General features: G+C 43.4%; 1 protein-coding gene across 11 annotated transcripts in view; it reads right to left on the bottom strand.

The window, feature by feature from the left end:
- Positions 1 to 14,414, bottom strand: part of rab3gap1 (RAB3 GTPase activating protein subunit 1) — a 61,471-nt gene that overhangs the window by 3,420 nt on the left and 43,637 nt on the right. For 5 of the 11 annotated variants that reach the window (XM_080305696.1, XM_080305699.1, XM_080305700.1 and 2 more), the window contains 7 exons: positions 13,824 to 13,961; positions 11,993 to 12,220; positions 11,151 to 11,247; positions 8,053 to 8,156; positions 5,502 to 5,617; positions 4,533 to 4,635; positions 714 to 737 (listed from right to left, as the gene is read on the bottom strand). In XM_080305696.1, the coding sequence (XP_080161822.1) occupies positions 714 to 737; positions 4,533 to 4,635; positions 5,502 to 5,617; positions 8,053 to 8,156; positions 11,151 to 11,247; positions 11,993 to 12,220; positions 13,824 to 13,961 (810 nt within the window). Of the gene's footprint in view, positions 1 to 713; positions 738 to 4,532; positions 4,636 to 5,501; positions 5,618 to 8,052; positions 8,157 to 8,901; positions 8,948 to 10,412; positions 10,570 to 11,150; positions 11,248 to 11,992; positions 12,221 to 13,823; positions 13,962 to 14,414 lie in introns of those variants that run through there. The other 6 variants (XM_080305697.1, XM_080305702.1, XM_080305704.1 and 3 more) reach the window with 5 other exon arrangements.

Here is a 14,414-nt window from a genome sequence, read left to right as displayed (position 1 = left end):
TCAGGCCTGCAGGTATCAGGCTGTTGTTCTCCTTCATCTCATAGTGGACAGAAATTATTTTTTGGTGTGGCATGTCAAGGTGCTGATTAGACAGCATGAATATTGCACAGGTGTGTCTGAGACTGCCCACAATAATAATAATAATAATAATAATAATAATAATAATGGATACTTTATTGATCCCCATGGGGAAATTACTTGTTTTTCTCTGCATTTGACCCATTCACTCAGTGAAGCAGTGGGCAGCCCACTAAGCAGGCGCCCGGGGAGCAGTGTGTAGGGACGGTACCTTGCTCAGGGGTACCTCAGGGTAGCCGTTAAGTGGATTCGAACCGCCGACCTTCCGATCATGGGGCGACCACTTTACCTACTGAGCTATCCCTGCCCGCTTGGGGTCCTTAGGGACTAGAAAAACGCTATACAAATACAGGCCATTTACCATTTACATGTTGCAAAACCAGTCAGGATCCGGTTCAGCTCATGGAAACAAAAGTGTTGTGTTTATATTTGTGTTCAGTGTAACAAATACTGAGACGTGTATTATTGTTGTGTGTTGTTCATCTGAGGACGCTGCAGAGAACCAGATTATTTTTATTATCCTGTTTGTCTGTTATGTGAACCTTTAGAGAGGATGCACCTTACAGTGACTGAGTGTGTTTATCGCACTATGTTAAATGTAACTGTGAGCGACACGAGGCTTACTGCATGGTTACCTCATCAGTGGTGAAGTCAGCCAGCTTGATGCAAGAAACAGGAAGAACAAAAGGATGAAAGAGCAACACACAGATGAAAAACAAAAACAGACTTTCTAACCGACAGAGCTGAAATCTGAACATGTCACCAGCTGCAGGAGGCAACGCTCTGAACCACGTCGTTCCTCCTCCAGATGGAGCTTTCACTGCCTAGAGTCTCTTGACATACAATGGTTGGATTCTCCTATGATACTGTATCAGCTGAGCCTCAAATTCTTATGATCTCGAGCTTCTTCAGTCTCAGTGAATCCTTAGTTGGCTCAGATGCATCATCTGGTGTTTGAGTGTAACAAGGTGGTTGTAACACAAAAGGAGTGTAAACAGGTGAGTGTGGTTTGTAGTGTAAACTAAAGCAGCGTGTCTAACCAACCACATCTCCAGGGCTGAATCAGGTGACCACGAGCCATCGCTCCACAGCTGCTGAGGGAGCTACAACCCTCATTCAGCCTTTCACAGACATACAGCAATGAACTGTATGAACAATAAACTTTATTCATACACACAAATCTCTTTAGGGTTGTGTCAGCGTGCCACATCAAATACATGGAGCTACAAGCTGTGGTGACCCACTGTCAGTAAGGAAGCTTTATTACACACACACAGCATCACAACAACAGTTACCTCAAGCTGCTTCTATGTTATAAGGCAAAGACCCTGCAGTTACACAGGAAACATTAGGTGACCGTCTGTGAGCGACAGTGGGAACCAAAGCCTCTAACATCCATCGATAGATGAGGGGCAGACGGACTGAATGCAGAGAGGTCTACTAACACATGCTGAGTGAAGAAGAAACACCCAGTGCATCATGGGAAACTTAGACCTATAACTTAGACCTGTGCGCCTTAGCATATGCTACTTCCGGCGTATAGCGCTTAGTTTCCGGTGTGATATTTGCTCCTTGTTCACGGTCGTTTTTTCAACCAAATGGACGAATCAAGTGGCGATTTACATTTCTCGAGATGTCGAATGTATCTGTAGATGATGTTGATCGACTTGTCGATATTTTCCCCCCGTGCCTCAGAGCAAACGAGAGAAAGGATTCAAATTTTATACTTCTCAGTATCTGTAAACAGCGCTCCCTCGTTTATCGCGGGAGTTACGTTCTAAAAATATCCTGCGACAGGTGAAATCTGCGAAGTAGCCAACTTTATTTTTTACAATTATTATAGATGTTTTAAGGTAAAACCCGTCACTACACACTTTATAGCGCAGCAGCGCCTCTTCTTTCTCAGGAGACTGAAAAGATTCGGCATGAGCCCCCTCATCCTCAGGACCTTCTATCACTGTGCCATTGAGAGCATCCTCACTGGATGCATCACCACCTGGTATGGCAACAGCACCGCCTACAACTGCAAAGCTCTCCAGCGAGTAGTGCGGTGCTCTGAACGGATAATTGGAGGTGAGCTTCCCTCCCTCCAAGACATCTACAGGAAGCGGTGCCTGAGGAAAGCAGGGAGGATCATCAAGGACTCCAGTCACCCCAGCCATAAACTGTTCAGACTGCTTCCATCAGGAAGGAGGTTCTGCAGCATCCGGTCCCGTACCAGCAGACTGAGAGACAGCTTCTTCCATCAGGCCATCAGACTGCTGAACACGTCATAGACACCTCAGCTTCACTACTGGAACTTCAACATTATGCACTCCATACTGTACAGTAATGCCACTGTTTTGCACATATTCAACTCTGTATATTTTATTTTTTTTTATATATTTTATTTATTGTTTACTCTATTTAATTTGTAAAATATGTGTACACACACACACACACACACACACACACGTAGAAAAATATTTAGTATACACATCCAGAAATGCATATACTATTATATATTGTACATATATTTATTAGTTTCAGATGTAGCCATTCTTGTATTTTGCACAACTCTGTTGCTTGTGAAGCTCGCACACAAGAATTTCACTCACATGTGCTGTACCAATGTACCTGCACATGTGATGTGACAATAAAAGTGATTTGATTTGATTTGATTTATACACTCAGACAGGCATGAACATTTTCACACGTTTCTCTCTTGTTTAAGCTCTCAAAGTTCAAACCTTCGTAGACAAATAAGTCCAGTATTACAGAAACCAAAGATCAAACCGTGTTTTCAGGTCCAGCACATGAGAACAGAGCAGCTGAGAGATAATTCAACATCAGTGAATCATTAATGAATCAATGAATCAGCGATTCTGTACTGTACAGGAGAGACGGCATGGAGGAGATCAACAATAGTCTGCAGCCAATCAGGATGCAGAACACAAAGCGCTGTGCGCAAAAAAAAAAAAAGCATGCAAACTTGCACAAAAAAAAAATCTGTGAAACAGCGAGGCCGCGTTATAGCGAGGGACCGCGGTAATTTTGAAGGTACGTCACAACATACCCTTCGTAAATACTCATGCATAGAGACCCTTACCACGGTTTGTTGACATGCTGTGTAGGTGTGTACTTGACTAGCAGGGAAACCTTTGACTATTGTTCACCTGTAGTTTGAATGCTGTTTAAATCATAAGAACTGTCACTATACAGAGATGTGCTTCTGATTCTGTAATGCAGTTCTGCTTGTGTTGAGTGATGTAAACCACCAATCGATCTGCACGCTTCAAACCTCAAAACTGATCATTTGATTTTTTTTATGACACAGCAGTGGTGAGTGTTCCCACCTTCTGCTCTTTGTAACTTAACGCCATCTTTCTGTTTTCATATTTTGGACATGATTTTGGAGTCCATCTTTGCAGCAGCAATTGACCGCAAAGTAAAGCTACCGGAAATGTACAACCCTGCATCCGATCTTAAAACAGGAAGTTACCATTTTCTCGTGCACAGGGTCTATTGCAGACTAATTAAGGTTCCTGATCCAACTTTATCAAAGAGGAAAGTTTTGTCTGTCTCCTGAATCCAAACTGGAAGCTGGTTCCACAGAAGAGGGGCCTGAAAACTGAAGGCTCTGCCTCCCATTCTACTTTTAAATACTCTAGGAACAACAAGTAGGCCTGCAGAGCGAGAGCGAAGTGCTCTAATAGGCTGATATGGTACTACAAGGTCATTAAGATAAGATGGGGCCTGATTATTTAAGACCTTGAAGGAGCAGGATTTTGGATTCATGTTCCAGTTGATGCATCAGAGTCAATCTGGGATCCAGTGTGGCGCACATGGACACGTTTAAGGCTTAAAGAACAAACCGATGATTCGATTAGATACTCGGCTCCATCTCTGGAGTCACGGCCACCAAAGCTTTGTTTCTGCTAACACTGTAAACATATACAAATGCACATTAATAGTTGTTACAGCAGAAAGAGAAAAAGAAGCGTCAAAGACAGGAAGGAGATCTGCTCCACTGTGGAGAGAGCTGCACAACTTTGTTCCTGCAGAATTGTCACACAGTCAAACTGATAATTCTTCATTTTTCATTGATAGTTAAACAGACTGGTTCTTATAGCTCTGAACGTGCTTCACAGCACAGCAATTGTGTGTTTCAGGAAGAAACAACGTTACAATAGAGCAGACTCTCCTGACACTGACAGAAAACACCGCATCTTTACATCAGTGCTGACCACGTCCTTCCAGTTTCATCTACATGAAGCATATATAAATAAAACAGCGCTGACTTCATGTCTTGTTCTAGGACCGGGACACCGACCTATTCTTGATGCTGATATTGAATAAGTGGTTGACTGGTGTGTGTGTGTACCTCTAAAGATGTCTCTATAGATGACAAATACATGACTGTATACATGAAACTGACAGCAAGACGTGGGAAGGACACGGAGAGTGAGAGTTACCCTCTGAGCACTGATGAAGAGTCTGTGGATTATACTGCCAGCCAGGCCCTGGCCTGCTCCTGTCACTACCACCTCTGGTTCCTCCAGCAGGGAGCTCACAAACCTAGAGACAACACACAATGTGGGAAATGTTACAATATTCCCACAAAACAAAACACTTAAATAAGAACATGTAAAACCTGAAGACACCAAAACTATAAATAAGACCACCAACATGAGCGAGAAAGAAACATCATCATCATCATCGTTTATTTGTATAGCACTTTAAGAACACACCAGGCAGACCAAAGTGCTGAACAACACAGATCAAAACAACAACCAAATTAAAAATACCATAAAATCATTACATACAATAAAATAATAAGAAGGTGTCAGTTTCCTACAGTTAAAAGCCAGGGAATAAAAATAGGTTTTCAATCTGGACTTAAAGACCTGCACTGATGACGCTTGTCTAATTTGGAGGGGAAGGTTATTCCAGAGCATCGGAGCCGCAATTGAAAAGGCACGGTCTCCTCTGCATTTCAGCCGCGACTTAGGGACCGACAGCAGCAGCTGCTCAGCTGAACGGAGCGAGTGAGGAGGAACATGTGGCTTCAGCAAGTCAGATAAGTACACAGGAGCCAGACCATTTAAAGATTTAAAAACCAATAAAAGGACCTTAAAACGAAACCTAAAATCAATGGGAAGCCAATGCAAGGAAGCCAGAACCGGAGTGATGTGATCGAATCTCCTACTACCGGTTAAAAATCGCGCCGCCGCGTTTTGCACTAACTGCAGGCGTGACAAGGTGAAAGGTGAAACGTGTGAACTGACTGTGATCCTTCAGACAGCGTCTTTGTGAAACGTTAACAGATTCATCGTGACAACCTGTTACTGACAAACTATCTATAGTGACGGTGAAGACGGTTACATGTCACCAACAGCACAAACAAAGCTGTCAGTGAGCGCAGCTCAAACTCTGCGACTCACTTCTTCAGTTCATCAGCAGCCTCTCCGCTGTCGTCCTCAGGAATGGAGAACTTGGCCTTGAGCGAGCGAGCTTGAGTGATGACTGTCTCCATGCTCAGCAGCTGGTTAATGAAATCCTGCACACAGGACAAGAACAACTGTCTGCTCAATCCTGACAGCATGAGACCCCAAGACTGTCACATTTATACACATACAGTGGGGCAAAAAAGTATTTAGTCAGCCACCGATTGTGCAAGTTCCCCCACCTAAAATGATGACAGAGGTCAGTAATTTGCACCAGAGGTACACTTCAACTGTGAGAGACAGAATGTGAAAAAAAAAATCCATGAATCCACATGGTAGGATTTGTAAAGAATTTATTCGTAAATCAGGGTGGAAAATAAGTATTTGGTCACCTCAAACAAGGAAAATCTCTGGCTCTCACAGACCTGTAACGTCTTCTGTAAGAAGCTTTTCTGTCCCCCACTCGTTACCTGTATGAATGGCACCTGTTTGAACTCATCATCTGTATAAAAGACACCTGTCCACAGCCTCAAACAGTCAGACTCCAAACTCCGCCATGGCCAAGACCAAAGAGCTTTCGAAGGACACCAGGAAAAGTATTGTAGACCTGCACCAGACTGGGAAGAGTGAATCTACAATAGGCAAGCAGCTTGGTGTGAAAAAATCAACTGTGGGAGCAATCATCAGAAAATGGAAGACATACAAGACCACTGATAATCTCCCTCCATCTGGGGCTCCACGCAAGATCTCATCCCGTGGGGTCAAAATGATCATGAGAACGGTGAGCAAAGATCCCAGAACCACACGGGGGGACCTGGTGAATGACCTGCAGAGAGCTGGGACCAAAGTAACAAAGGTCACCATCAGTAACACACTACAACGGCAGGGAATCAAATCCCGCAGTGCCAGACGTGTTCCGCTGCTGAAGCCAGTGCATGTCCAGGCCCGTCTGAAGTTTGCCAGAGAGCACATGGATGATACAGCAGAGGATTGGGAGAATGTCATGTGGTCAGATGAAACCAAAGTAGAACTTTTTGGTATAAACTCAACTCGTCGTGTTTGGAGGAAGAAGAATACTGAGTTGCATCCCAAGAACACCATACCTACTGTGAAGCATGGGGGTGGAAACATCATGCTATGGGGCTGTTTTTCTGCCAAGGGGACAGGACGACTGATCCGTGTTAAGGACAGAATGAATGGGGCCATGTATCGTGAGATTTTGAGCCAAAACCTCCTTCCATCAGTGAGAACTTTGAAGATGAAACCAGGCTGGGTCTTCCAACATGACAATGATCCAAAACACACCGCCCGGGCAACAAAGGAGTGGCTCCGTAAGAAGCATTTGAAAGTCCTGGAGTGGCCTAGCCAGTCTCCAGACCTCAACCCCATAGAAAATCTGTGGCGGGAGTTGAAAGTCCGTGTTGCTCGGCGACAGCCCCAAAACATCACTGCTCTCGAGAAGATCTGCATGGAGGAATGGGCCAAAATACCAGCTACTGTGTGTGCAAACCTGGTAAAGACCTATAGTAAACGTTTGACCTCTGTTATTGCCAACAAAGGTTATGTTACAAAGTATTGAGTTGTATTTTTGTTATTGACCAAATACTTATTTTCCACCCTGATTTACCAATAAATTCTTTACAAATCCTACCATGTGAATTCATGGATTTTTTTTTCACATTCTGTCTCTCACAGTTGAAGTGTACCTCTGGTGCAAATTACTGACCTCTGTCATCATTTTAGGTGGGGGAACTTGCACAATCGGTGGCTGACTAAATACTTTTTTGCCCCACTGTACGTGGTTTTTCCTACGTGATACGTTATAGGCTGAGTCTCGGGGTGTAAAAGGCGTGTTTGGAGTCACAGTGGATACATGGCATACTTAAATGTACTTTGAGAAAGCCAAGAATACTTTTACACAACAAGACTGTCCAATCAAGCAAATATAACATGGTGGGGTTTAGCTGTGCAGCTGTACAGTGTTATTCAAAGAAAAGGGGCTGTATGGATACTGAGTGCTAGTGAGAAGAACATTTTTATATGTGAAGAAGTGATGATTGTTCTCAGACTTTAGGACAGTATTAAAGCAGGTGTTTAATGCACCTAACGTGTGATCAAACTCAATAATAACAATCTCAGTCTCTGTTTTCGATCACTGATAAACACATCCGATATCAGCAGAGTATAAAAGCTTTGAGCCCAGGTGGGAACAGCCGAAGGAATTACCTAGGTTTAGAAAAAAGTTAGCCATCACTGAGGAAGCACTGGAGTTTATTACTCCAGCTCCCACTACAATCCCACTGCACCACACCCCTGTTTTCATGGTTCAACCATCAACAGTCATAATAATTATCAGCCAAGTTCTCAGCCATGGTGCACACTGTCCAGTCTACGTACACCTCATGTACAGCACATACTCAACTACAACAAAAACACAGTTAACAATCAATCAATAATGTATTAAAAACAAAACTTTTTTGGGTGAATCTAATGATACTTTCTTTTAAACTGAATCATTTGTGGAAAGTCCGGTCGAGTTTTCACTGACCTCTAACTTCTTGTAGTCCTGGTTGGGGGACTGCAGGAGCTTGCTCGCTTGAACTGTAGCTTGCTGAATGGTTTTTTGCACTGATGGAATATCTTCAGCAGACTCTGAAAGAGAAGAAATGACAGTGTTTCCAGAGTGACAGAAAGCTGTGATTAAAAGAAAGACCTGCCACGTTTGTAACCTCAATTACTGTTAACATGAGAAAAAGCCTAAAATCGAGTAAACCTGCAAACTATTATCTTACTAATACAGATCCTTTTGAAATAAACAAAACCTTCACAACATTTTATAATAATCTTTACAGAGATTAAAACATATCCACAAAGTCTTGATGGATTATTATTGGAGTTAATTAATCCAGCTATTTCAGAGGATCACAGAACACATCTGCAAATAGAAACTAAGCCTTTTGTCCAGGAATATACCCACATGTGCTTTGGCACAAGGAAAAACTCCCTTTAAACAGGAAGAAGCCTTCAGCAGAGCCAGGCTCAGGGAGGGGCGGGGCCATCTACAATAACCGAGTACAATAACCTCAGTTTGATCTGAATTAAGAAGCAGAAAGTTAGCGGCCATCCAGGTCTTTATGTCTTTAAGACATTCCTGCAGTTTAACTCATTGGTGTGTGTTATCTGGCTTCATGGACAGATAGAGCTGGGTGTCATCAGCATAGCAGTGTAAATGTATGCTATGTCTTCTAATGATGCTGCCTAAGGGAAGCATGTATAATGTAAACAGAATTGGTCCTAGCACTGAACCCTGTGGAACTCCATAATAACCTCAGTGTGTGAAGAGGACTCTCCATTTACATGAACAAACTGGAGTCTGTTAGATAGATATGATACAAACCTTCACACATTCACGTGTTATCAGCACGGAGCGTCTCTGTCAACCTCTGGAAGTAAAGCTTTTAGTAAGTGTCATAAGATCAAAATACATTTTTTAAAGAAGTGAAACGAGGACATTATTGTTGTGTCCAAGCTATGTTTTGTATTTTGTAGTCCTGACTTAATCAGAATTAATTTGCATACAACCTGGATATGCACCAAAGCATTTCTGACCTGCTGAAACATTCTGGGATATTACAGAATAAATGAAAACTAGCTTTCTGGTTTAATTAGAGAAAAGGTCTGAGTATCACAGCAGGACGTTAGCTGATTGAGGTTTCTCCAAAGTACTAGAAAACTCTCCTCAGTGATGTCCTTACTAGTGTCTCTCATTGGCTGTCTCTAGACTCAGAACTGGTCTTAGCAGTATACCGTCAACTTAGAGACGATCCAGAAACTAAGACCTGTTATAATTATACGTGAACTCTCATTAGCTAAATTAATGGTTGCACTGCAGGTGTCAGGGAACAACAGCAACACGACTGAAAGATCTTTAGCTTCTTCTAAAAACCAAATCAAATTATGCCCTGCTCCAGATGTGACAGTCTGAAGACGAAATCTAGACTTTTCTGTATCCTGGAATAATTATCAATTTATTGTGTGTAGAATAAAATAAAGAGTGGGTTTTATCTGATTTCTGATCATTACTGGAGAAAACTTGACTGAAAGAAATTCATGCTGGGGAAACTTTCCAGGCTCCTTTCACAGTGAGGGTTGGGTAGCTAGTTAGAGTAAACAAACTAAATCACATTTACCTGCATTTTAACACCAGGGTCATGTTCTACCCATCATGCCTACGCAGCCCTGAAAATATCACGTGTCCATCTCTGATACTTATAAGAGCTCAAAACTGGCCCAAACCCTGATGGAGTCCAAGGGCCTGCAGTGCAGAACACATCTTGAGCCCAAATCAATCAGAATCAGAATCAGAATACTTTATTGATCCCCGGGGGAAATTATTTTTTGTTACAGTGCTCCATTATAAACCAACATTAAGACAAGACAGACAATACACTAACTAAGAATAGTACAATATATACATATATATACATACATACATAAGTCACTCATAAATAAATAGCTGAAAAAGAAAGAAAAAGAAACATGTGCAGTAAATCTTGGGGGGCTCAGGATTTGGGCTTTTTCTGCAGCTCATGGGCTGCATTCACTGAACCGACCACAAACTCATCTGTGCACCAAAGTACACAGTGAGACGTCCTTTACCCTCACATCACTGGACACTTCCAGGTTCTGGGTTCCATTCACTCTATACCAGTGGTGCCCAAATCTTTTTGCATCACAGCTGTGATACAGAACGGCTGTGTGGGCGGAGCCTGTTTCGCTTCAGTGCCGGAAAAAAGGGGTTGTATTTTGATGTAATGACTGTGTCGATGCAATCAGTCATTACATCACTCAGCTCAGGACTGAGCTGTGTAGACGCCAGCGTGTATCATACAGTGCGTCCACTTGCAGCCCTCCTCGTTTCCCAGCCGTCGCGCCCCCGTCTGCACGTCCCCACACAGTCCTCACGTTTCACAGTCAGTGATTGTAAAGAGTTCCTCTGCAGTGGCTCTGCCAGGAGCCTGTCTGCAGAAGTCATTCCTTTGTCACTATCAGTGGCTTTCTCCACCTGCAGAGGAAAGCAGCTAGCATGCACCTTATCATTAAGCACTCGATAGGCAACTTTACTGGGGCAGAGCACAGACGCAGTTTTAGCAGAGACACTGTTGTGCACGACAGTTTAGAAGTGTGTGTCTGAAAAAGCCCTCTGACTTGTCTTTGTGCTCTGGATGTTTGGCGTCTTAGCTTGTTAAGCTTTAAACTGTCACAAACTTGCACTTTAAGACAGACACGCTGCGGCCTCTCCTCATCACCCACCGCTGCGCAGGTATGCTTCATCTTATCTTCTTTGGCTTGGAAACATATTTGGTGATGCTTCATCCTCTGCTTTGTGTTTGTGTGCGAGCCTAGTCAAAAGCCTGTGCATTATGCTGGCAGCGTCCAAGATTTCTACTTTTTTATTCATGCAGCTTCTGGGTTTTTTTCTCCATTAACATCTCGGGTTGCATTTCATTTTCTTAGTACTTATTTTAATATCTTTAGTTTTTTGTATTTCGGTCTTACTGTAATTTACCTGCTGTGGGCTCAGAGTTATTTTCCCTGATTTTATTTCATATAAACGTGTTTTTCAACCAAACGGTGAGGACTTACCTTCTTCCTTCAACTTCTGAATAGTTGCATGAAGTATACAGGGCAGGAGGTGACGGGCCAGGTCTGCAGGTTTCTGCATCGCCATGTAGTGCAGAACCTAAAGACAAACCCCCAAAAAGTTTAGTTTGCCTGGCTTCTGTTTTCCTTTTGCTCTTTCAGATCAACAGAATATTTTTGCACAGCCAACAGGCTGCCTCTGAAGAAGACTCCAGATAAACGGTGACCTTTCTCTATGATGGTTATTCACAGAGGGACCAGTCATACCCAGATCTTTAAATCTGTCATAAGACTATCAGTGAGCATTATTTTTAACTTTCTCTTTTTGGATAAACAATGTCTTTAAAAGACAGGCAACATTTTCAGTGATGGTGCAAACTGGAGCTCCGAGCTCTGCTTTCATATGTGCAGGAAGAACATGCAAACGCTTGGCAGGGACCTGCCCGGGTCCAAATCCAGGACCCTCTTTGGGTGAGGAAACAACTAACCCCAGTTACTGTTTGTCCCTTTCCCATAAAGCCGACCGGATCATTAATAGAAGCTGGTTTAAAGTTGTTCTTCATTTAACACCATCACACCACAGAGAGCTGCTGTGTGTCAGTTAAACATCGTGTGTGACAGCATCAGATCCTTTTTCATCAACATGTGAAAATGCTTCAACATGTCTGTGAGCACAGATCTGTGTTAAACTGACTTCTCCAACATACATGAGCCAAAACGGTCCCATGGCAGAAGCTGATCCTGAAAATCAGCAGAAACATTCATGAAAACACTTTGTGATCCACTTAGTAAACACGTTTGGCTTAAAAACACGCATGCGGCAAAACGAACGACCTGCTTCAGACCTTCTCGGCCTCCTTGGTGTCATCAAAAAGTCTTTTTTGGCGTCGTGCAGGTGTGACCCTGGCAGTCTCCCAAGCCTCCACCCACATGTTGCCTGGGATCTTCATCCTGGGACTGAGTGTCCCGGTCACCATCGTGTTGCCCTTCTCATCAACCACTTCCTCTTCTACGTAATCCCGAGGTGAATACCAGCGCACAAAATCCTCCAGGACACAGCCGGGGTTGGCTGCCTGTGGACAGAGACACAAACTCGTACTTTAAATGAAGTAATGTGTAAATATATTCACTGACACCTCATACTGGCACTGACGACTCGAGCAGGGCCCACTCACAACACCACTGCATTCATGGATCCAAGCACACCAGGCTGTCACTGAACATAAAATGTCATTTAGGCATCAAAACGATTTCCTTCTGTTCAGGACTGGAAGTAAATACGTGTGATCTGGCAACAAAAATGTTTTACTTTTTTGTGTAAGAGTAAATCTGAAAATCTATGAATAACAAATCAATTGTATTTTAGTATTAAAACCAGTTCAGACTGAATAAAGAGCTCGTCCACACTGGATCAGAAACAGAGAGACATGGTGGGAATAACCAACACTGTAGATTCAGGGCAGCTGCAGCATGACTTACACTGTGTGCTGGTCATTATCACTGCATTACTGCCTCAGATCTGCAGGTCTCTGCAAAGACAAGGTTCAAATAACCTCTGAAGATGATTTATAAAACTGCAATGAGCTGTTTGAAAACTGACGACCACGTGATCGTCTGGTGATCAGAGGTTTCTGCACTCACGTAGCTTCTCCCAGCATGACTGCATCCATCATGCCACACGTGTCAGTGACAGAGTCACAGCTTTCCACAGCGTAGGCTGATCAACAGTCCTCTTATTCCACACTAGTTTACTTGTAAAAGCCTACATGACATTTTTTATTAATATCCCATTCATTAACTGCACAGAGAAGACGTCGTTTTCTTTAAGCTAACAGTATTATTAAAGTTCTTCATGACTGGGCCCAGTGTCCTCTTTATGGTCACCCTACCACAGCGGTACTCTCTGTGACTACTGTGTGTGTGTGTGACTGCACAGTTATGTTCACTGCAGGCAGTTCACACACACACACAAAACATCCTGAACAGTAAAACTAGCAGACATGTAGCAACTCGAGGGCACACTGACGCTAATGTGTGTATAAGAATTTATTTTATTTATGTATTATTCATATTATGTTATTGTATAATGCCTTGGTGCCACTGGATTTTAGCATGTCTCACACTCATGCAGTTAGACAGATGGTGGGAGTCTGGTAAGGAAGTTGGGGGGAAGCAGAACTCCACAGGAAGAATCTTTTGTCTCTTCGAGGACTCTGGGAGGCAGCGAGGGAGTGTGAACCTTAAGGTGTGAAACAGCGGTGCACTGCCTTTTGTTCCTGAAGAAGGTTTTTAACTGAGAGCCACGCTAGGCTCAGGGAGACTCTGCTGACCGTCTGCCCCGCGGTCATGCAGGCTCTCCACCAAGCTTGGTTTTCTGTTCTTTGTTTTGATTAAAGAATGCTAGCTACCGCTCGTCTGCAGGCTTTATTTAATGGAAAACTTCCACAACATGTGGCTAATGCTGAAGGCTAACGGGTGGCTGTAGCTCATTAGCAGGTCATCTACTGATCAGAAGGTCGTGGTTCAATCCCTGGTTCCTCCAGTCTGCAGGCCAAGTATCCTTAGCCAAGATACTAACCCCAAGCTGCTCTCTGATGTGTCCGTCTAAGTGTGGATGTTAGACAGGAAGCACTAAGAAACTTAGGAGACAGCTGACCCAGAGTGTGTCCGACTCACTTTGAAGGACTCCATGTCAGATAGCAGACAGGCACTCTGCATCCGAGCACGCAGGTGGGTACCTTCAGCTGATGTGCCCAGTTTGGTCAGTACCTCTGACTGCTCTGCTAACAGGTCCTCTGTCATTGGAGCAGGTTCCTGAAAATGAAACATGATGCACAGATATCAGACTCAGTCAGCTTCAGCTGAGCTTAATGACATTTCTGTGAACCACTTATAAGAGATCTGCTTTCATGGTTTTGTCACACAAAGGTCGCCTCTGTACTGTTACAACCGCTTTCTTTTAGTTCTAATTATTAACTGCACGTCTTTGAACATGGAGCGAGTGGGGTTGGGTTAACTCTGACTCTAAACTGCCCACAGGTGTGAATGAGAGCATAAATCAGAGGTGTCCAACTCCAGGTCTCGAGGGCCAGTGTCCTGCAGGTTTTAGATGTGTCCTTGATCCAACACAGCTGATTTCAATGGCTAAATGACCTCCTCAACGTGTCTTGGGTTAGGGCTATCCTTTGTTGCTAGTTAGCCTGACCTGTATCCCCAATGTTAAGTTTGTACATTGTATCTATGGTCGATTAGGTCATCTCAGTTGCA

The sequence above is a fragment of the Astatotilapia calliptera genome, chromosome 8, assembly GCF_964374335.1.
Source record: "Astatotilapia calliptera chromosome 8, fAstCal68.1, whole genome shotgun sequence".
In the NCBI taxonomy this organism is placed as follows: Eukaryota; Metazoa; Chordata; class Actinopteri; order Cichliformes; family Cichlidae; genus Astatotilapia; species Astatotilapia calliptera.
This window is presented reverse-complemented; position numbering and strand designations above follow the sequence as displayed.